This window comes from Pleurodeles waltl, chromosome 8 (assembly GCF_031143425.1).
Source record: "Pleurodeles waltl isolate 20211129_DDA chromosome 8, aPleWal1.hap1.20221129, whole genome shotgun sequence".
NCBI lineage: Eukaryota > Metazoa > Chordata > Amphibia > Caudata > Salamandridae > Pleurodeles > Pleurodeles waltl.
Genome location: NC_090447.1, coordinates 404,234,053 through 404,257,493, shown reverse-complemented (window position 1 = coordinate 404,257,493; position 23,441 = coordinate 404,234,053). Strand labels below are relative to the sequence as shown.

The 23,441-nt window shown below is 43.9% G+C and overlaps 1 protein-coding gene across 1 annotated transcript in view; it reads left to right on the top strand.

The window, feature by feature from the left end:
* ATP10A (ATPase phospholipid transporting 10A (putative)) overlaps positions 1 to 23,441 on the top strand; it is a 1,009,168-nt gene that overhangs the window by 918,040 nt on the left and 67,687 nt on the right. Inside the window, exon 15 of the mRNA XM_069204275.1 lies at positions 21,064 to 21,140. Within this exon, the coding sequence (XP_069060376.1) occupies positions 21,064 to 21,140 (77 nt within the window). The remainder of the gene's footprint in view (positions 1 to 21,063; positions 21,141 to 23,441) is intronic.

Sequence of the window (23,441 nt, the reverse complement as noted above, 5' to 3'; positions counted from 1 at the left end):
GCCTGCCCTCGTCCTGAACTCTTAGAATTGTGGGGCCCCCCCACTTCCGTTTGGTGCCTTGGGGACTATCTGGAGGAGCCCTAACATTGAGGAAGTGGCTGGGAGCACATCACTCTTGCCTCCAGGTGGCATTTACTGGCAGCCACGGTGGGCCCTTTGCAGAGGGCTTAGAGACAACATTTCATTGGCACTGGAGCCACCTTCTCTCTTACCATAAAAGGTGTTGCACTGGGGCTGATTGCTGGAGCCCCCACTGACTGCAACTGGAAGATCTGTTGGTCCCCAGCCCCAGTTTTGCTTGTGGCCTGGGAGGACCCTGACCTGACTCAGGTGATGGATTGTGCCCAAACAAAGCAGGGGCAACTGATAGGGTAAGACTGCCTCACTGGGGTGTTACTGCAAAGAGCACCCTGAGGGTTCTTCTATAATTGCGCCCTTGCCACGGTGGGGCCCTCACTCCTTCCCCTCTGTACCCTGTACACCCCCTGCCCCTGTGGCAGAGATCTAAGAGGGTGCAGCTCACGGGGAGGCCTCTTTCTTCTGGGCCCCCTTTGGACCTTGTGTGCCACTTGCCTTTGGGGTCAGTCTTTCGTGAACTGTAGGCATTCCAAGAACACCTTCACCTGTGGCCCCCCAGGAAGTATATCCTGATTTGTGCCTTCACTGATTTTCTCCGTGGGAACTTGGTGTACTGCGCTCTTGGGAGGCCTATGTCCCACCCTGGCTATCTCCTACAGTGACTGCCACAACCACCAGGGTTTGTTGAGGGGAGTACTTTACTTGCACCTTGGGGTGATTCTAGAACTCATATATGTTGTGCTGTCCCGCAATCACCAAAGGGAAAGATAGACCCCAGATGCATTTGCAGATTAACACCTTCATGTAGTACACTACTCCGTGCCAGACCTCCCAGAGAATAACCAGGCAGGGGCATCAAGACACATCTCAGTGCTCACAGAGTGCCCAGGAGACCCATTGAATGCTGCGTTTTTGGAGGCCATTCAGGGTTCGAGGGTGACCTTGGAGGGGCAAATTGCAGGAGTGTCCATCGAATTGAATCTGCTATGAGCAAATCTGCAAAAACTAGCAGATAAGGTTGTCAACACTGTGTTCAACATCACACCAATCAAATTGCAGGTGGCACAACTAACCACTGTCAATGGCACCCTTGAGGACCGAGCCGCGGATGCTGAGGGACACTTGAGGAGGAATAACCTGTGGCTGCTGGGCTTCCTGGAGAGAGCAGAAGAGCAGTCCCCCGGGCTTTTTCTGGAGCAGTGGATAAAGACTGTGCTGAAGCCCTCAGGGCTGTCCACTATGTTTGCCATTGAGAACGCACAGGGCCCTTGCACCAGTTCCTCCTCCGGGTGCTCCACCGAGGGGACTCATTGCTCGCCTGTTGATTTACAGACAGAGAGATGCTGTTCTGCAAGCTGCCAAAAAAGCCATGGTTCATCAGTTTGAAAACAGAAACATTACAATTTACCCTGATAACATGCAGAGAGTGCAGGAGCATCATAAAACATTCTTGGAGGTTAAGAAACGGCTATGGTCTATGGACCTTAAGTATATGCTCAGTTATCCAGCTTAGCTACGTGCCATTGTGGAAGGAAAGTCGTACTTCTTTGAGCGCCGAGAGGATGTCTAGTTGAGGATGGATATGTTGGATGCCCATGTGGAGTGTCCCTTGAGTGAAGTTGAACCATTCCATGCCAGTGGTAAGCAGCGTGGTTGTCAACAACACCAACCCGGGGGTACGCACCTGCCTATGGAGGGTGGCTTTGGCCGTGTTGTGATCAGGGACTATGGCACCATGGACACGGTGGAGACGAAGCGCCTATGGATGACGGAAACATGGGGGAGGGCCTCCTTCCAGGGCAGCAGGGATGCTGATGCCCCTTCCAAAATTGGTGACATTATTCCGGACACTTGGAACTGATATGCTAGCTGCTATTATTCCTAACTGTGAGGCCTATTTGCAGGGGTTACACTCTTATGGATGCCCTCTGGGAGGACTGCATGACTGATGACTGTTTTCTGTTGCACAACTGCTCTGAATGCCTGGATAAGGGATTTGTAGCAGAATGGGTGCATGATTGTTGGAGTCAATCTGGTGGCTCCCAGGTGAGTGCTGTTTGACTATGAGCTAAGGATTCGTACAGTTTAGGGGTTGGGGATAAATGCATTGAGAATATGTGGGTCAATTAGATATTCCTGTAACTGCGGGGAGGCTACATTGCTGGTATAAGCTTGTTTGATCAATATCTTTTGACTATTTTATGTAGTGGGGAGGAGTGGTCACTCTCCATGTAGTGGGTTTCCTTTCTGAGCGTTTGAGTGCTGATGGTGCATGTCCTGGCACATCGATTTCTTTGGACATGTGCGTGGTTCTGGGGGTGGGGAGCCAATGGGTTGCATGTTTTCTGTTTTTATGTGTTCAGTGCCATCTAGAAAGTGTAAGCTCCTCTCTTGGAATGTGCATAGACTAGGATCCTATAAAAAGCGATATAGAGTATAGACACTCCTTAACAGGCACAGGGGGTCATTCCGACCCTGGCGGTAAATACCGCCAGGGCCGGGGACCGCGGGAGCACCGCCAACAGGCTGGCGGTGCTCCCTTGGGCATTCTGACCGCGGCGGTTCGGCCGCGGTCAGAACAGGAAAACCGGCGGTCTCCCGCCGGGTTTCCGCTGCCCTGGGAATCCCCCATGGCTGCGCAGCTTGCTGCGCCGCCATGGGGGATTCCGACCCACTCACCGCCATCCTGTTCCTGGCGGTTCCGCCCGCCAGGAACAGGAAGGCGGTGAGGGGTGTCATGGGGCCCCTGGGGGCCCCTGCAGTGCCCATGCCAATGGCATGGGCACTGCAGGGGCCCCCGTAAGAGGGCCCCACTTTGTATTTCAGTGTCTGCATTGCAGACACTGAAATACGCGACGGGTGCCACTGCACCCGTCGCACATCCTCCACTCCGCCGGCTCCATTCGGAGCCGGCATCCTCATGGAGGGCTGTTTCCCACTGGGCTGGCGGGCGGCCTTTTGGCGGTCGCCCGCCAGCCCAGTGGGAAACCCAGAATGACCGCGGTACGGTCTTCTGGCGGTTCCCTCCAGGCGGGCGGCTCCCGCCGCCTACCGGGGTCAGAATGACCCCCACAGTGTCTATAGGAGACTCACCTTACAGGAACTGAGGCTACATAACTGGCAAAGAAATGGAATGGGACAGGTGTACTCTCCCAACTACTGGTCTGTCACACGGGGTGCTGGTTCAGTTTGTCCCTCGAGTACCCTTTGCATTCACTTGTATAGAAGCAGATGTGAAACGGCGGTACCTATTGCTGCAGGGTAAGCTCAGTGGGGTTTAAGTGGCCACTATTAACTCATATGGGCCTAATACCGATGAAGAATCCTTCTACTTAACTGTATGGGAAGTTTTCACCCCTGTTGTTTCCTCCCAACTGATGTGGGTTGTGGATTTTAATTGAATTATGGATGGTGCCATTGATCGTCACCCCCCTTGACTACATTCTATGCCTAAAATGACATCTGCACTACAGGAGTCGACAACACAATTAGGACTCTGGAACATTTGGAGCACGCTATACCCTTCTGGACAGGAATATATGTGCTACACTCCAACATACTGTACGTTTAGTAGGCTCAACCATATCCTATTCAAATGGCCCCTAGAGTCTTGGTGGTGACACACATGTCCTGTTACCTCTCTGACCATGCCCTGGTGACGTGTGCTTGAATGAGGAGAAAGCCCCAGGTCCCCGTTCACTTGGAGGTTCCTTCCCAGTCCCCCTGCCCCCTAGAAGAGGTGCAACATGCTGTGGGCAAAGAAGCATTGGCAAGTATCCTTACAGAATGATTCAAACATAATTGGTCCACTACTCATATCCAGGTGACAGAATGGGAGCCGATGAAGGTTGTGATACAGGGGTGGTGTGTGGGCCTCTTGTGCTGGATGAGATGTGAATTGCAGGTGGAACTCATCCAAAAGGAGGAGGTCTTGGTGGGGATCCAACAGCTCCCCCAGATGACGTGGAGGGTTTTCAGAGTGAAAATGAGGCACATCAACAGGTAACATCTGTAAGACATAGATTAGAGAGTCTTATCCCCAGGTATTGTTTAGAGTAGGGAACCGTTCTGAGCAGCTCTTGGCCTGGATACTATGCAAAGAAATACCCTGTTCTCTGATCCTTCTTCGTAAGATTCCTCGGGGAAGGGATGTTTACACATAGAGCGGTATAGTGGATGCTCTAAGGGACCACTTGGGGCAGGTATATCGTAGCCCACAGCGGCCTGATCAGGAGCGCATTGATGACTTTTTAGCTGCCCTACCACTTTCAAGTTTGGGGGATGTCGCGGCCCAAGAATTGGAAGCGGATCACACCCTAGAGGAGGTCAGAGCAGCCCATGCATATCAGGTAGGAGGGATAGCGCAAGGAAGCAATGGCCTCACTGCCGAGTTTTATCAGGCTTTTACCCCTGTCATCATGCAGTCGTTTCTCAGAGGGTATCAGGATCCCAAGACTTTGGCATGCTACCCCCGTCTATCTGAGAGGGCTGCATTTTTATGGTGTCCAAGCCAGGTGCTGTCCCATCGTATCCATAATTCTATCGTATGCTCACAATGATAAACTCCTTCTTTGTAAAACTACACTCAGTGATTTCTAAGTCGATTTATGAGGATCAGTGTTGCTTTATCCCAGGACCTAATGAACGTGAAATGGTTAATGTATGTACTGCATGAGATGGAGGGCAGGGAGTGGGAGTAGGCGGTGGTATACATTGATATTGCTAAAGCTTTTGATACGGTGGGCTACCGCTACCTTATGAGAGTGTTGTAGGAAATGTGATTCGTGTTCATTGTCGTGCATGAGTGCTTTTGTTTTCTACTGCACCAATGGCTAGAGTGAAGGTTGGTTGATTGTGTTCAGACATGTGGGTGGTGGGTAGGGGAATGTGTAGGGCTTCTCTCCTCTTTCCTTCACCATAGCGTTGGAACCCTTGGCAAAACAAATTCAACAGACCATGTCTAACTAGGGGATCCACATGGGGGATGTTAATCACCTTGTGTCCCTCTATGCAGGATACACCCTTTTTTATCTTACAGCTCCCCGGGACTCCCTCCCTCTTCTTCTGCAATATTGGGATGCCTTTGGGGACAGAATCACTGAGGGATTGTGTGCATTGGTCCTATTTTGGAACTCCCTCCCTCGCTCCTTGTTGGGTCGAGTGGCCATGGCCAAGATGGTGTTTTGCCACAATGCCTGTATTCTGTGCAACATTTGTTCAACACCCTTCTTTGGGCGGTCTTTCAAAAATTACATTCCCTTCTTTATACCCTGATATGGCAGGAAATAGAGTAGCAAAAGATTTTTTGTTTCTGGACATGTTGGAGGGGGGCTAGCGGTCTCCAACCTGGAATTTTATTGTTTGGTCTCCCAGCTCCAGCACACCGCGTGCTGGATGTCAGATGGGAGGAATTGGGAGAAATCCCTGTGAGTCGATAGGACACATTTTCTATCGCTCCTAAGCAATTATTGATGGCAGGGGCAGGATGCGGCATCGGTATCATACCTTGTTAAGCATACTGCTTCTCTTTAGGAAAGGACTGTTAAGGTGGTGCTGGGTAGAGTCACCTTTACTAGAGAGTTCAACTTCTGGGACCTACAGACTTTCCGTACATTTGCAGACTCTGTGAATGTTATTGTTTGGTCAGGGAGCGGTTGTGAGACCCTTGGGGAGTTATACCCCATTTAGGAGTTTACCACTTTGAGGCAGTGCAGGAGAGCTTTGAATTAGGGCAGGGGCAATTCTTAAACCCTGCCTGCACAGCTGCATTGTTAGGGAAGTATAGCCGGAGTTTGTTAGAGCTTGAGGTAGCCGGTCACTTGGTTTTGCATCTGTATAAAGACATGATAGCTGATAGAGCCCCATCCCCGTTTCCAGCCAGGGCTGTTTGGGAGCAGGAGCTGAGGGTTCCCCTGGAGGATGCACAATGGTGCAGGTCCTGTGCTTTGGTCTAGTCTGTTTCAGTGCTTAATATGTGCTTGTTGTTTCCGGTGTGGAGCACTGGCACTTATTTTTCTGCCCCAAGCATTTCCTGCGAGCAAAAGATACATATGGGAAAGACGGAGGAAGAGAAAAACAAAAAAGCGTCACAGTGGGAGAAAGCAGAAAGCTGCAAGAGTGAGCTAAAGGGGTGGGGAGTGGCCTTAAATGGATTGAAAAGGCCCGAGATTACTTCAGGATTACGCTGCCTCTGTATTCCGTGTTCGCACATTTAATTGCAGCTGCGGCGTGATTAAGAGGAGGGCTTTGGGCACCGGCACGTTTTTATTTACAAATTAAGCAGAGGTCTGTTTCCTGTAATGCCAGGTTTCAGCTAATACATTTAAATTTTTTGCTTTGCACATATGTGATACCAGTGTTTCACAGTAGAATAGATCACAGTAAACCCAGTATCTGCTGAAGATGCCAGGCTCCTGTAGCAACCTTTTTGCAGGTAGTGTGGTACTGTTCAATTGTGCAGTCCTTCTGAACATCTGTTGTGGCACGAGAGGCTAATGTAGTGAGGATTCCGACAGAGATGGACCTGATTGTTTGTTTGCTGGAGGATGTTCGTCTCGGTAAGGGTAAAAAAATGGAGTTTAAGTTCCTGCATCTGCTGTTGTTTGGGCTAAGGGAATAGTTGTAATTACGTGGATGGGCAGGTTGGCCCCAGTGTGGACGATTGGGTGAAGGATGTGAAAGAATGGGCTGTTGTGGAGGAAATACTCCTCAAAATGTGTTGCCATGATGAGAAGGTGGAAGATTTGCAAGCTTGGGGGGGGCAATGTTGACTAATAAGCTCATAGATTTTGAGGGTTTGCAGATAACTACCTCGGATGAAGAAGTGCACTCTCATTCCACCTCAGATGCTTAAGCACCACAGGTACTATTGTGGAGCCTGATTGGGAATGATGCTTCCGTTACACTGCAGGGCATGAACTGTAATGACTTACTAAAATGTCAACTGGTTGGGGATGGCTGATATTCTTTATTTGGTTTGTGTTATTGTTTGCCTGTTGAAACCAATAAAAAAAAATGGGATTTTCACCCACCAGATGATGATGGTTTTAGGCTTACAAAAACAAAGAAGGACAAGGAAGTTGTGGGGCTGGGTCTGTCCTCCTTACAGCCTATATAACATTACACTCCTATCCCTCCTGTGATTCACATTGACCTGACTACATCAGTTCTCCCACGTATCCCGTAGGTCATAGCACGCCCGCTCTGTAGCGGAATAGGAAGAAACCCAATGATGAAGCATGCCACCAAGGGGTAACCCTGGTGGGTGAGGACTTTTCTAACAGGAAAATCCTTTTTCCTATCCATCCTGTGGTAGTTCTTTTAGCTGTGCCTGTTTTGTAATGTGATGGTTTTAGGCTGCCAAAACACGGGGGCAAAAGTCAAGGTTCCAGAGTACAGTTAATAGGCCAGTGTATCTGTTGATCAGTGATTGGATGTACATCCACTTCACCCTTTGGTTGTCATTAGCAACTGAGGAACTGTGGTTGATGATTAGAGGCCAGCATTTCTTTAAACCATAATATTTTCCAAACGATAGAGGCCAGGTCGTTTCTTCACTGATTCTGGGGTCAGGTACCAAGCTATTACTCTAAAACCTACAGTGAAAGGGAAAACGTTTACCTCCACCAATCTCTGAAAAATTAGGCACACTCTTGGACAAAGTCAGTACATAGTACAAGTTGGGTAATGAACAAAATGTGGATGTCCAGGACCACAATAACCGCTTTCCTAGGGGGGACCTGTGACAAATTATACATGGGGAGACAAAAAGATGTAAATTTGGCCTCACACAAGCCAGACAATTAAAATGGGAGCCTGTTTATCTCTGGCCAGATCTGCAGGCAAGCTTGCAATGCAACACAACTAGTTTTGATTACTACTTTACGTTTGTTAACACGTCCCTTTCTGATTATTTTATTCACTCTGGGACTCGTTTTAGGCCAATTAATCTTTTGACCCTGATTGAAGACACCTTAGGACGAGATAACTGATCAACATGTCAATCAATATGTCAATAAGGTCATCAATAAGACTCAAGAACCACCATGACCTTGCAGTCATGAATAACCACACCAGTTTAGTATGATTATGTGAAGTTTATTCCCTATTGATTATAATTTTACTAGCAAGTTTATTAGTCTCAAAATCAAGAAACACATTAGCATAGTCATAATATGGCAACTCGAATAAGATTTCAATAAGGCGAGAATCACAAACATTAAAACATAACACGACGTCAACATAGGTTAACTCAGCAGAGTATCATTAATGCGCTATTCAACAAAACATTGAACCAGTCATTTGTCTGTTTGCGTCCATGCAGTGAACCCCTTAACTAACCTTGAATTAGCATTGGCATGTTGGGCTTCATGCAAAACAATTTGGTAACACGAATTTGGAAACACGTCTAACTATGGTCCCTGTCAAAAGAAGCAGTTGGTACCTAGAAAGGAAAGGCAATCAGACAATCACAATTTCATCATCATATAGTTACCCTCTGTAATGGGTCGGCATACAGATTCTGTCTTCGTTCGCAGGACATCAGTTGATTCTCCATCAGTCAGGGAAACACAGCAAAACGGGTAAAAAGGACACTTCCCTCATAAGGAGGAAAAGTATATAAAGCGCAAGGCAAGGATGGTTTGAAGAACCAAACAGCAAAGTCTCTATGCAGAGTGACAAAGTGTCTGGGTCATAACAGGTTTGCAATGGCATCTCTCCCCCTCTCTCATGGTTCCTCGTGTCAAAGGTTTTTATCCCTTTTCTGTTGTACAGTCCCCTAATTCTTCATTGGTCAGGGTTGGCACCCCATTATCTCCATCCAATAGGTTTGCAATGATTTCATCAAAATTGTCACCCCATAACAGTTCTCACGTAGTTTATTGGTTCTTATGATTGATGTCTCCAGGGGGCAGAATGTCCAGTATGATTTCATACTCTTGTGGCCCTCTCGCATCTTCAGTCAGTAGGTCCATTGTCTGTACCGGTTCAGGCGACCTTGTACCTGATAGTAGTCTACAGTGTTGCATTTAGCAAAAATGTTTCTCCTAGCGAGTCGAATTTCATGAGAACGGATCTACTACGGTTACATTCATCCTTTAGCTTTGGTAAAATATGAGTACATGTCCTTCAGCAAGTCAGCACACTGCACGTTAGAAAAACACATTTAATATGGAAAACCGGGCAGCTAGGCCTCGACTCATGCTAACTAAAGCCTAATGATTTATTAGCAAAACCTTAACATATAATTCTTATTAGTGTAAAATCATACATTAAAATCTCTTTTTCATTATTATTAGTCAGTTTCATTAGTCATTGTATACATTGGTGGCCACTCCCCGTGGGCACATTTCAAGTGCACGTTTAGCAAAAGTACATTAATACATTTCCTATGCGGCATTATTATGGATTAGTTCATAAACATTTTATGTTAATATTGAGTATAAATGCTACGCTCTCTCACGTTCATTCAAAAACTTTTCACTGACTGTATGTTACAGCCACATTCCAGACGAGTGAATGTTCAGTAGCATCTGAGGGGTAGTTACGCGCTGTGCTTGAAGGACCTAGAAGCCAGAATGCCTTAGCCTGCGCAGCCGGTCTCCGTCTTGTGCTGCATTCAGCGAGCCCTCGCATAGGACATACAACACACTGCTTACTCATCACTTGTAAGCCTAATTACCAATTCAGGTTAAATAATGGAGCCCAGTTATGGGACTTGAATAGGTGTCGTCCTTAAAGAATGAATACACAGGTCTCCCAGTGGTAATAATAAAAATGCCTATGCCACTCAACATAATCTCAGCTGCCTCGGACTCGTCATAGCCAGGCAACTAGACAGTCCTGCATAATGGTGCACTTTACTGAATAGCTGCACAAGAAAACATGGAATACATCTAGTGGGCTCATAGATGTCGAGGACCATTTGGAGAATACACAGCTTCAGTCAGGGAATCAAACAAGAGAGCGGTATTACTTACCTGCCTGTGAGTTATTCGTCCATAGAATCCACCGGTATCTTAGAGCATCCTTTTAATCATTTACATTTGGCAACTACTTTTGGAACTGGTTAATTGATGGAAGAAATTGATCCCTTCCGCAAATTCTCCTATAAATGTGTCTCACGCAAGTCTTCAGTGCTCCGTCAGAGAATAGATGCAACCAAAATACACAATAGCATTTTGCTCAATTGGTATTATGTAGGTAGACTCCCTATAAAGGGAAAGCAGAAATTCTTGGACACCAATTTAGATCATTTGACCAGTTGTTATCATAGACTTATGATATTCCTTTATGCATGTTCTAAGCGTACATAAGTTTTGCCCCAAAAACACCTTTCCACAAGGACAGTTGATTAAAAAAAAAATTGGTCTCTTGGCTGTAAACCCGGGGTTTTTCATTCTGCTTCGACTACCAACCATGGAGTATTCGTTTTATACCACCATGTATTTATTTTTACCTCTGTTCTGGAGCTTCTCGTCATGTTGTACCATATTCCAGTTCATAATTACAGATTTCACATTCAATTATTTTAAACTGCTATATGGCAGTATTAATTCCAAGCAGTGTATTTGATCATCTTTTGATAGCAATTTCATTTTTTCTTCCCTTTTCACTCCTAGAATTCTCCTGTGCTCTTTTAACATTTCTGTTGTGTGCTTGTTGTATGTCTTTTTATCATCTCTTCAGTCAAGATTCTAAATTATCCTTACTGATATAATCTTTCTTAATCTCAGCGTTGGGGTAAAAGGAGTTCTCTGAGGAAAGGCATTTTTTTTTTCTCCTCCATAAGAGAATATTTTTCACCTGGAAAAACCTCTGGGCATAGTGGGGCAAGGGTATGCCCCACCACTCCCTTCCTCTTCTCCTGCAATATTTCGATGCATTTCGGGAATTAACAGTCCTTAAAATTAACCATGGCAAATCGTTGATGTTCCCGTTGGGTGTTTTAACTACCAATAGCCTTCCTCGTGGGCTGGCCTGCCCTGCCTTTATGTTGGAAACTAGACAAGTTTTGTTACATGGGGTTTATGGTGGGGGTGTTCCATTACTCACCCCACTATTCAAAATTATTTATTTATGTCATTGTCAGAAGCCATTTTCCAATCTTTTTCTAGGATAAAAGGAATTTACAAAGACGTTTGTAAATACTACAAATTTATAAGTTTTTGGTAGTGTACAAGTGTTCCCTCTAGCCCTGGGAAACCCACTTAGCGCAAACGGAAGTAGCTACACTGAAATGAAAATCGTAGTCTGAATAAATCTTTTGTGTGTGCAAAAACAATGTTTGGGAATTCCTGAACAGTGTTTTTACTTGGGGAAAAGGGCAATTTGCTAGTGAAAGATCAATTTACACGTATAAGCGGCTTTTTGGATTTAGGCTGGTCCTGGCTGTCTTGTGAAGTTTCCTAGACAACAAGAAGACTTAGGGTGACGAGAGAGAATCACAGAGATGGGAGAGAGGAAGGACCTAAGCACAGGATGAACACGAAGGAAGTGCGAAAAGTGTAGGCAGGGACAGGGAAGGACAACAGCGAGATCGGAGCTATCGTTTATCAAGTAGATCGGACATAAGAAAGAATGAGGAGTGGGGTGACGGAGTTAGAAGAAAGTAAAAGTCTCTTCAGGACTGCAAAAGTGGCATGTTCAGACAGTATAGGCAGATGGTGTTTTTCTGAACTTGTTACTCTTTTGCAGTCTGATATGAATATATTGTTTGCTGGCAGCTCATTGCCTGCTCTAAGCACACTTTTGACACAAATGTAAATGTGTGAAAAATCCACTTTCCTGTTCATGCAGATTAGTACATGACGCACTACCTAAGGTGGTGAATAAAGTTTTCACCGACCTCTACCTCAGTATTCCTTCATTTCAGACACAAGAACATCTCACTACAAGAACTTCTGAATGAATCCAAAACACTTAATATGAAAATTGTTACATGCACAACAAGCAGATAAGTGGGTGTCATGAAAAGCGACCATACAAAAAAATCAAATTAGCGAGTGACTTGAGAGTTGTAAGACAATTCCTCAAAAATCATCTTAAGTGAAGAGCAACACGTAATGGCGGTAAAGAAAAATGGGTTATTAGTTGAAGCATGTCAGGTTGAACCACAACAGTCACTAAGTAAGCCTATGCTTAGCTCTCTGGAAGCTTAGGACAACAGCAGTCAGGCTTCACTCAGTGCTGGACCCAATTAAGCCTTTGAGTAAGAGCAGTGCAGCTCTGTAGTGCCTGACATTGTTCAGTGTTTGATCCAATGCAGCTTACCGATGGAATCTGAGGAGCGTTGCTCTGCGAAGCTTTGTGTTGTTTGCTGTTAAATACAGTGAAGCTTTTAGCAGCACAGCAGGGCATTGCATCGCTTGGCGTAGGTTCTCATGAAGGCTTAGGTTTATAGCTGCGCAGCTCAACATCGCTTTGAATTGGATCTGATAGAACCTTCAAATATGCAGGGAGAAGTACTCCAGCCAGTGGTCCAGTGCTTAGAAGACAGAACTTGAAGGGTTGGGACTCTCTTCCACAGAGGTCAGCAGAGGGGGGCAGGTAAAGTCCAGATGATAGTGGTCAGTTGGAAAGCAGGATGGGCCTCTAGAAGCTTGTTGTGCCCCTGTAGGTCAAACAATTGGTCAACCCACTGACCCCTGAAGTCACTTCTGGGGCCCTAAGTTCAAGCACGCAGGTTCAGTTTTACTTCTTCAGAGAGCAGGGCAGTCATTCTTCTGAATATCCACAGGTCCAGGAATGTTCTGATTAGAGTTTCTGGGGGTGCTTACTTTATATCTACTGCCAGCTGGTTTCTGGGGGTGTCTCCCTTTGTCTAACCCTAAACTGGTTCTGGTCATTCCTACCTTTCTCCTACTTGTGGCTCCAATCTGTGTAGGATAAAAAAGGGCAGGCAGGGCCAGGTGTAAGCTGCTTTTGCCAGTGACAGGACAGGCGTCTTCAGAAGTCAGGAAGGAGTAGGTATAGGATACCCCTTAAAGCCCAAGAAGGGCTTAGTACACCCCCCAGGCAATCCAGGCCAGCAGAAAACACCCTTCAAAACACCAAAGCACCTTTGGTCCTCTGTTTGGAAGGAATACATATCACACCACAGGAGAGCCATTAACAGTCATGTGACACAGGATGCTGGTAGAAAGGCACATTTAGTTGATGCCAAAAAATGCCACTTTTATAAAACTGGTGTTTTAAGAATAGTGATTTAAAATCCAACTTGACCATTAAAGAGGATTCTGTATTACAATTCAAATGAGTGGAAGAAGAATTTATCTATCTGCGCCCGAACTGAAGTAATCACTTATTGAGTGTAAAAAGTAACCCTGTATTAGTCGATGGGAGAGCTAGCCTTAACACATTGAAACACAACTTTAGGAATATTTAACTGCCAGGACATCTAAAATGTAAGTGCCCATGTCCTGCTTTTTTAATAGTATGCACTCTCCCCTATTTGCTTTTAGGGCTTCCCTTAGAGGCGTACTAGAAGTATTATAAAAAGGAATGTTCAGACCTGGCAAAAATATTTACTTTTCCTGGTCGAAATGGCAGCTTAAAACTGCCCTATAGAAGGCAGTGGCAGGCCTGAGACATCTTTACAAGGTTACATTGGCGGTTGGCACAATGAGTGCCAAAGCCCACCAATAGAATGTAATTTACAGGCCTGAGTACTTGTAGTACCATTCAATAGGAACATAACAGTAAATTAAATGGACCAATTTGGTGCATACCAATTTTAACATGTTTGGAAATATAAACACAAGGATTTTACCATTGATAAGCGGGAGTATAGTGCTCAGAGTCCTAATGCCAACAAAAATGGGTTCAGCAAAAATAAGGTAGTGAAGGCAAAAATCTGAGAGAATACCACGCAAAAGCTGGTCATTTCTAATGGTTGCTTAATGAAAGTGTGTTACCACATTTATGCTGATAGAAACTTGAGAAGGGATATCCTCCCTATATGTATGTTGCAGAGTGCCCGTCATCCAAAACAGGGCTATATATAGCTTGGGGAGTGACTGGCCTTCTCATGGCAGGTTATGATCGATTATATGGAAATAGACTAGCAGAACTGTCTAAGGGAATCCTGGTGTGATAATCTCTATGCCACTACAAGGAATTCAGATCCTCTTTGGAAGGGAGTCATTCATCTCACAAGTGCAATGTAATGACATTCACAACTTCTCTTAAACTTCACATTGCTCTGACATGTATTAACCTACTGTGAAAGCCGGTTCAGTATTCAGCAGCATGCCTTCTGATGTTTTTGCCTGTGCCGTACCTACATATTCCCTAAATCTCTGACTACATTAACTCCTTTATTACGAAAAACTTTGCATTCTTGTACGATTTTATAATATGGCACGAATTTTTATAGGGAGAATGTTTTATATTTGAGGACTTTGACATACAGTCTAATGTTTTATATTCGAGGACTTTTATACATAGCCTGTTTTTTGTAAAATTGTGAATTTGTGGTGTGCTTTTATGGTATTTGTTTTTACCGAAATAAAGCTAACAATGATGATGATGATGAACTCCTAGTAGCCTAACAAGTAGTCTTATAGGTTCACTACAAGGCACTCAACACATTCTACAACAGAGGATCATGTTAATGGGGAAGGAGTTAATCCATCATGTGCCTGTAAAAGCATTGTGCTTCTTCTCAGATCAACATTGTTCTCCAAAGCCCTAAGAATTCATAAATGACAAGTCAGAGGCAGATTAATAACTGACTTAGTAGGTTTTCTATGTTTTTCTTCTTTGACACACCAGATGCCTCAGCCATAAAGTCAGAATTGCACACCAGTGGACATGAGCACTACATAGGTGTATGCGTTACATAAGGTTGCATGCCACATAGCATTGCACATCACCCACAAATATACAGCTTAATGTCTTACACCACCCAGGCTTACATGCCACCCATGTCTATATATCAAGCAGGCTACCCACCACGCAAGCTTCAGTCTATGGTAGCTTATGTACCATATAGTTCTACAAACCACATGTATATATACAACTACAGTATACACACCTATGCACCACAGTGGCTTATAAATGACATTGGTTTTCTGATGACTCGCAACAACACAGCATACAGACTTGTACAGTATAAAGGATTTCACTACACACGCTAAACATATACACATACTTACACTTTGCTTCTGTATACAACACAGGTTTATGTACCACGCCATAAGATTGTTTTTCACACAAATATACAAATAAACACAAATACGCCAGTCAGTTTTATCAACTACATTAGCTTGCCAATCACACATTACACAACCACAAATTTGCACACCCCTGTGTGCTTGTATGAAATTTGAGATTCTCACATTGACAGATTTCACTTTATTCATGTGATTATCCCAAAAATCAGTTCTCTTACACCACATGTTTACATGCCATACACAATAGCACTTTGCAGAGGCTTGACCACTGTAAAATGTACACAGCATGAAGATTACACACCAAATGTGTGCCTGGCACGCAGGCATATAAATGATATGTGTTTACATACTACAGTCTGCTGACAATATGCATCTATTTACTTTTAACAGTGGCACGAGACTCCTGGAGGTGATAAATGCTTCTCAAATGAAGCTTACAACGTATGTTCCTACAAAATATACACTCTGCATGGACTTACCCACAGCACAGGCATTTCGTTCAGTCTGGTATAGATACTATACAAGCGTACACACTATTCATTCAGTAGAATATTGCACACTCGAGAGGGCGCATTGAAAAAACAGCAGTGTATCATTTAGTTCTATAAAAGTATACAAACTTAAAGGCTAACAAGCCATACAGGCTTGGACATGTTGCAGGCTTTCATACAAGAGAGTTCCACAATCTACCGGCCTACAAATCATAGAGATATATACTTAATATGTTTTCCGCCACACTGATTAGAGAACTACACAGTGGTTTTTCATCAAAATGACTTGCACAGTAGAAAAGTATGCACATCACATAGACTTACAAACTACACACTTGTATGAACTGTGTAGTTGTTAATTTATACAGGTTAACCTAAGTATGGTTTTATGCACTACACATGGATAAAGTCAACTCAGTCTTGCGGGGCACATTCTATTACTCTCCACATAACATTATAATCACTATACAGGGGTCATACCCAGTTTGAGGAGGCCACAGGGCAGACATTGAATATAGGGCTACAACTGTGGTACTGCTAGAGCGGGGATTCTTGTATCTCAATCGTTCAGTATAATAACCCCTGCCGTTGATCGTATGGTCTATTGTCAGTCGACAAGTAGAGATGATAAAGGGCAATCATTTACATAAAACATCATGAAGAGTAAAGTCCAGTTGAAGCTTCATAACAATAGATAAAGAGATTTGGTGTGAGTTGAAAGTGTTGTATTAACAAATTAATTAAACTCAAATTATATATTTAGTAAATATTAATTTTGGTCACTGTTGTTACAAACTCAGATAATCCATTAGTTCATATTTCAAAAGAAGATAAAATACCACATTATTAAGAATTACATATAAAATTGAGAAAGTGCGAGAAGTGTGTTCAATAAAGGAAAATCCATAACCTAAATAGATTTTTTTTTAGGCATAAAGCACAATTATCTTCAAGGGGCAAGGTAAGGTGTCAATTTTAGAAACCCAAAAGATGGGTTCTGATAAGGGAATAAGAATGCATACGTGTGGAATGAAGCCTTAGCAACCAAGCAATTGGAATTTGCAAAAGCTGGAAGGTATTAGAAGCTCAAAGTCAGCAGGTCTATCTAAGCTCTGCTTCCTAGGTTCTACAGCAAGCTCTTTGTATCTAGTCTTAGGTCTCTAGAGAAAGGGCTCGCAGAAAAGACGGGGCTTTCTCTTGGAAGGGTTCTGAAAGGCTATGATTAATATGAGGAACTGCGGAACTAAATTAGGTATTGCATATAAAGGACAAACAAGTAGGATCTCCCAATCCAAGAGGGCATCAGAGCATAGTGAGCCACCAGGTATTAGCCAGTTTACATGCCATAGTATGTTCTGAGGGCGTTCATACAGTAGAAGTCCCAACTCCCATGAGTTGTTCTCTAATACAAAATAATTTGCACTGGCAATGTTTAGTGTTCTAATACTATGTTCACCGTTTAATGATTAAATCAGAGTCTTTGCGAGTTCAAGCCCCATGTTAGCTGCTCAGTGGAGGTATAGTGTGGATGAGGCTGGATGGTGCGGTTGTCAGTGCTTAACCAGTTTTGTGTCTGACAGGACATCTAGATGAGTCAGCAGATAGTAGCGTAGAGGGTCCCAGATATCCTTAGGACGAGAACTCGGTGGCAGTGTTTTCTTGAGACATACTTAAACATCATGCTGTCTTACACCTTTAGGTAGTACTTCAAATTCATAATAACTTTCTAACCCCTCAGAGAGTCGGAGTATAAACAGTTACCCACAATAAAAGAATACTGTTAGATGTTTCATCCTTGGAGTGGTCTCCCTTAACTTTTTGCCTCTGTTTCCCAGGTTGTTGATGTGTGCTGGACTCTGATTTTGCTGTTTTTGTTACTCTGGGCACTTTACCACTGCTAACCAGTGCTAAAGTGCAATTGCTCCTTTACAAAATTTGTATCTAATTGGCTTATCCATGATTGGCATACTTGATTTACTAGTACGTCCATAGTACAGTGCACTAGAGGTGCCCAGGGCCTGTAAATCAAATACTACTAGTGGGCCTGTAGCACTCGTTGTGCCACCTACAATAGTAGCTCTGTAATCATGTTTCAGACCTGCTATTGCAGTGTCTGTGTGTACAGTTTTAACTGTAAATTCGACTTGGCAAGTGTACCCACTTGCCAGGCCTAAACCTTCCCTTTTCTTACATGTAAGACACCCCTAAGGTAGGCCCTAGGTAGCCCCAAGAGCAGGGTGCAGTGTATGGTTAAGGTAGGACATATAGTAATGTGTTTTATATGTCCTAACAGTGAAATATTGTTAAATTCGTTTTTCACTGTTGCAAGGCCCGTTCCTCTCACAGGTTAACATGGGGGCTACCTTTAAATCTGATTAAAGTGTAGATTCCCTTTGGGAGCAGATGGACATGTGGAGTTTGGGATCTCTGAGCTCACAATTTAAAAATACATCTTTTAGAAAAGTTGGTTTTAAGATTGTGTGTTTGAAAATGGCACTTTTAGAAAGTGAGCATTTTCTTGCTTATACCATTTCTGTGACTCTGTCTGTTTGTGGATTCCCTGTCTGGGTCAGTTTGACAGTTGGGCTGGTTGCACCTCACACTAGACAGTGACACAAAGGGAGCTGGGGTGTAGTCTGCATATCCTGATGAGCCATCTGTGTTAGGAAGGAGAGGAGGAGTGGTTACTCACACCTGAAAGGGCTGTGCCTGCCCTCACACAATGCAGTCTCCAACCCCCTGGTGAGTGTCTGGAGTCTGGCCTGGGCAAGGCAGGATTTCACATTCAAAAGAGACTTTACTTTGAAGTAGGCCTACTTCAAAGGAGAAATTGGGTATAAGAAGGGCACCCAAAACCACAAACTTTAGAACACTTCTGGAAACCAAGAGGAACCTCTGCCTGGAGAAAAGCAGAAGCGCTGCCCTGCCTGTGACTGTGCTTTGTGGAGCTTTCCTGCAGTTGCTGCTTCTGCCAGAGTAAGAGGGCAAAGACTGGACTTTGTGTGCCTTCCATCTTGTGAAGATCTCCAGGGGCTTGATTTGGAGCTTGCCTCCTGTTGTTTGACGTCTCAGGGACAGCAAGGACTTCTCTCTGCCAGCACCTGGAGTCTCTGGAGAGACTCCTACTCTGCCCCTGGTGCCCATCCAGTTCCTGGGACCCTGAAAGGAGAAGTTGGCAGCCTAAGAGGAAGAAATCCACGCACAGAACGCCGTGCAGGGAAAAAATCGACGCCACTCCGATCTGCGGCTGAAAAATAGACGCGCCACCGGCTTCGCAGCTGAAAATCGATGCTCGCCTGCAACGCAACTGAAGAATCGACGCACGGAGCTGGAGAAACGACGTGCAGCATCGCTGACAGAAGCTGGAGAGATCGCAACCCGCGCTGCGTAGTTTTTGGCTAATTGTGCATCTGGATTTCTGCCGCAAACACTCCTGGGCGTGTAAAAACAATGCAAGGCCTGCCCGAGAGTGCTGACCGGATCGATGCATTGCTCCTGCGGAGAGAAGAAATGACCTGCCCCGAACCGACGAAAGGAGAAACGACGCAAGGTCTCGATCGTGAGTGAAATCGACACATCGCAAGGCCTTTTTGACACACACTGCCCGTGCGGGGTACATTTTCACGCTAACAGTGTTAGTGTGTGTTTTAAACTACATAAAGACTCTTTTTGCTTTTTAATTGATAACTTGACGTGTGTATTGTGGATTTTTGTCATTTTGGTCTTGTTTTGTTTAGATAAATATTTTCTGTTTTTCTAAACCTGTGTTTTGTCATTTTGCAGTGTTTTCATTAAGTTACTGTATGTGTTGGTACAAATACTTTACACCTAGCACTCTGAAGTTAAGCCTTCCTGCTCGTGCCAAGCTACCAACGGGGTAAGCAGGGGTTAGCTGAGGGTAAATCTATTTTACCCTGACTAGAGTGAGGGTCCTTGCTTGGACAGGGGGTAACCTGACTGCCAACGAAAGACCCAATTTCTAACAAATACACTCCATGAAGGTGTATGTGCCATAAAGGCTGATACAAAACACAGAGGTTTACATTTGTGGTATGCTTGCATGCCACTCAGACGGGCATACCTTCTAGGCTAACATGCCACACAAGCTCAATAACTATATATTTTCTTAACCATAAAGGCTGCAGAACCATAATTCTAGTGTTACACACTATATATATATATATATATATATATATATATATACACACACATACATACATACAACATAGGTTTGGAGTTGACATAATGTTGAAAACCATACCATGATATAAAGTTACGTATCACAAATTACCACAGATGCTTAAAAACCCACAGTGTTACAACGTTACTTATTGCCAGTATGAAATGTATGCTTAAAGCTTAAGCACAATAGACTTTTACCACCTCACAGACTAACTCGCCACACAGCATTGCTTACCACACAGTCTTAGACAGTGTTTAAGCTTACCCTACAGTGACCTACAGACAACGCAGTCCTCTTCAAGGTGCATGGTTACACATTTCGCAGACTTTCTCAGCGCGTAGGATGACTTATCACCTTTCTATTTTTTAGTACGGTTTCTAGAGGACTTTCGGAACCTGCTACCATGAATGAGTTTTGTACCCAAGACCAATGTGAGCTCTCTGAGTTTACTTAATTTATCAAAGTGGCACATTCATTCCCCTATGGTTTGATGTGGCGATAAAAAAAAAAACAGACAAAGCTTTCATGTATTTTCACTGTCGGCAGAGCTGACTTTAAATAAGTCACTTTCTGTCCTGTTGCTGCTTCAATCAGTAGCTTAGCTTTTTTCTGTCCTCCCATGTTTAAGGCTTCTTTTTAAACAGATTTTAGCCCTGGAACACTAGTTCTCCAAAGAATGCAAGCTTCATACTACGCATTTCCATCAGTGGAGTTTTATAAACAAGTGATTTGAATGAGCAAGACTAACGCAAAGTACACGGGACCAATCAACTATTCCTATAATTACAGTCGTATAGTGGAATTCCAAGTGGTTTAATTATCACATTTTTCTGTTTTGAATCCTGAATATATGGAACTCTTATTCCGCAATAAAAAATGTGCCGCCTGTGGTAGCCATGTATTAAATGGGGTTTTTACCATCCTTTAAAATCCTAAAAATAAAATGAAGTAAACACCAACCCCTCATTTATAGAAACTGCTACCTATTTTACACATAGCCGGAGGGGCTGTGAAAAATAAATGACGTTTGGCGGATGGAGTCGCTAAATTTCGGTGCATTTGTGTTATGCGTTCGCGTATGTTAGTCATGTCTAGTTTACTGAAAGGAAACATTCTTTTCTCCTGTTAATTCTAGGTGATGGAGCTAATGATGTCAGCATGATCCAAGTGGCTGATGTGGGAATTGGGATCTCCGGCCAAGAGGGCATGCAGGTAATGTCTTTGATGGAAGAGCGTTCCGAAAATATAGCTGGAGCAGGCCTCTTGTTTTTTTCGTACAGCTGTTTTTAGCCTGGGCCTGTCAGCTGGAAGAGGCTGTGTTCTGACATCTAACAAAAGTAAATGATGACGATCTGAACTGGCCTGGGGCTGTACAAGCTGTGCTCAGAGAAATCCCTTCTCGTTAACTATTAATACGTGCTGTATATAAATTGCGTCTCTGATGTGTTACATCAATTACACTCACCTCCAAAAACACATTTTTCTCAAACTTTGTTGGCTTTCTAAGCGTTTGAACTGTGTTTTGCCCTTGCCTTGTAACATACTACGAGAACATGTTACATTAAATCTTGTAGATAGATCTAGGGGTCTTTGTAAACACAGGCTTCGGTGTGCACCAGTGGATTGTGGAGATTTCTCAATTTTATCCAACCTACCAAATCGTCGGTCGTTCGCAGGGTTAAACTGCGTTTGTCATGCGTTTCCCTGGTGTGCACCATTTTGTCTTATTAGTCTAAGTGGGCCAGAGCCTGCCAGGGCCAGAACCAAAAAAAATTGACATGATTTTGAGCCTGGATCCTGTGGAACCTTCTATTTGCGTAATTCATCGCCTGAGGGGGAACAACTCGTACATACTTGCCGTTGACATGCTAGTACTGCAACGCAACGCAATGTCCCTTTTCTGTCACAGAGCGAAGTGACAAGTAACGACAATTGTTTACCATTGGTAGTCACGGACCAAAAGCATTCTTTCATTTCAGCTGAATGACTAAGGGATTAACACTTACTTTTAAACCGGACCTGTTAAGTTATTTTATTGCTGCATGAAGATGCTAAATAAACCGTTAAATAAATTGTTAAGCTGATTTAGAGTAAAGTTTGTACAGTAGGACGCCATTTATGAACTTGTCAAATACGGGATGTTATTTCATAAGTATTAATTAGAAAGGCCTCACCTCCTGTCAAGACTTCTCAAGCCACACTCTTTTTAGGGTCATACACAGTCTGTGCTTTCTTGCCTCATTGCACAGCTCCACACTGCAAAGAATGTCTAGAATCCTGTCATCATGTCCTTCCGCTCTCTATATTAACCCCTCAACCTGTCCCATATATTCATTCGTAACATAGATGCTGGCCGTCCACCCACCTCCACTACCCTCAGCATTTGTCCTCCATGTCCCTCCTCTGCCTCACCAACATAAAAAAAAATACGTGACATCCTAGCACCCTCTGCCCTTCCCTGCCTGGCCTCACCCAGAGGTTCACCGAGAGCAGCTGAATGAAAACCAGGTCTGCGCGGCCCCGGGGCTGACGTTATTGCCTGCCACTCCCCACCTCCCTTGGGTCTGTGCAGATCTGCGAGATGTGGAAGAAGACCGTCACCTGCCATTCCGCTGCTTCAGTCATCTCTGGAGACTCGGGTGCAGTGGGGGAACACTGAGGAAAGGAGTGCTTCCCTCTGAGTGAGAGCCATCCATGATACTTAAAGGATGCCTGGCTAAGCTGCGAAGCAGGCCTATTTCACTTGCTTTTGATTTGCTTAATGAAATCTTTTTTTGTAACATACCTATAAATTGTCAACAGTGCGCCCTGCCTCAGGTTTCACAGATAACTATTTGAAACTTCAGATTATTAAGTCTGGCATGGACACTATCAATCAAACAACCTGTATTCGATTTTAGATAAAATCACAAAAGTACAATCAAATACACATCATCATTTTTATGAAAACAGAGTTCTGCAAGTCATAATAAAGTTCAAGTCTAGTGTACAAAGAGAAACAGTCTATTGCAAAGATGAAGAATACAAATAACGACAATTTAGAACATATAAGAGAATATGATAAAATAAAAGACTAAAAGCAATTAACCTTGCATTGATTTATGTGGTTTTACCACTGCTTTTAAAAAGCTGCCAGCCCTGACACATACCTCAGCATTATCTAAAAGTTGCAGATAAGCCGAGGATATTCTGCATTGTCTGGACGCTACATTTTTTTAAAAGGACTTTAAGTATAAGTTAAGAATACAGCCTAAAATATTTACAAAAATATACAGTATAATAATGACTGAGAAGACGTCATCACACTGACAAGCCGGCAAGCTATTACTGTCCAAACTCGCCTCAAGAGGAATACATGATAAACGCCAAATTGACCCCGCCCTAAACCAGAAAAGCAGGGATCTTTCCCACAGAGTAAAAGGGAGATCTATAAACAGTACTGTGTTGCTGACGGCCCTGAGGTGAATGTAATCCTTTAGAGCTTTTGACTATTTCTTCCCTTAGCTTCTCAGA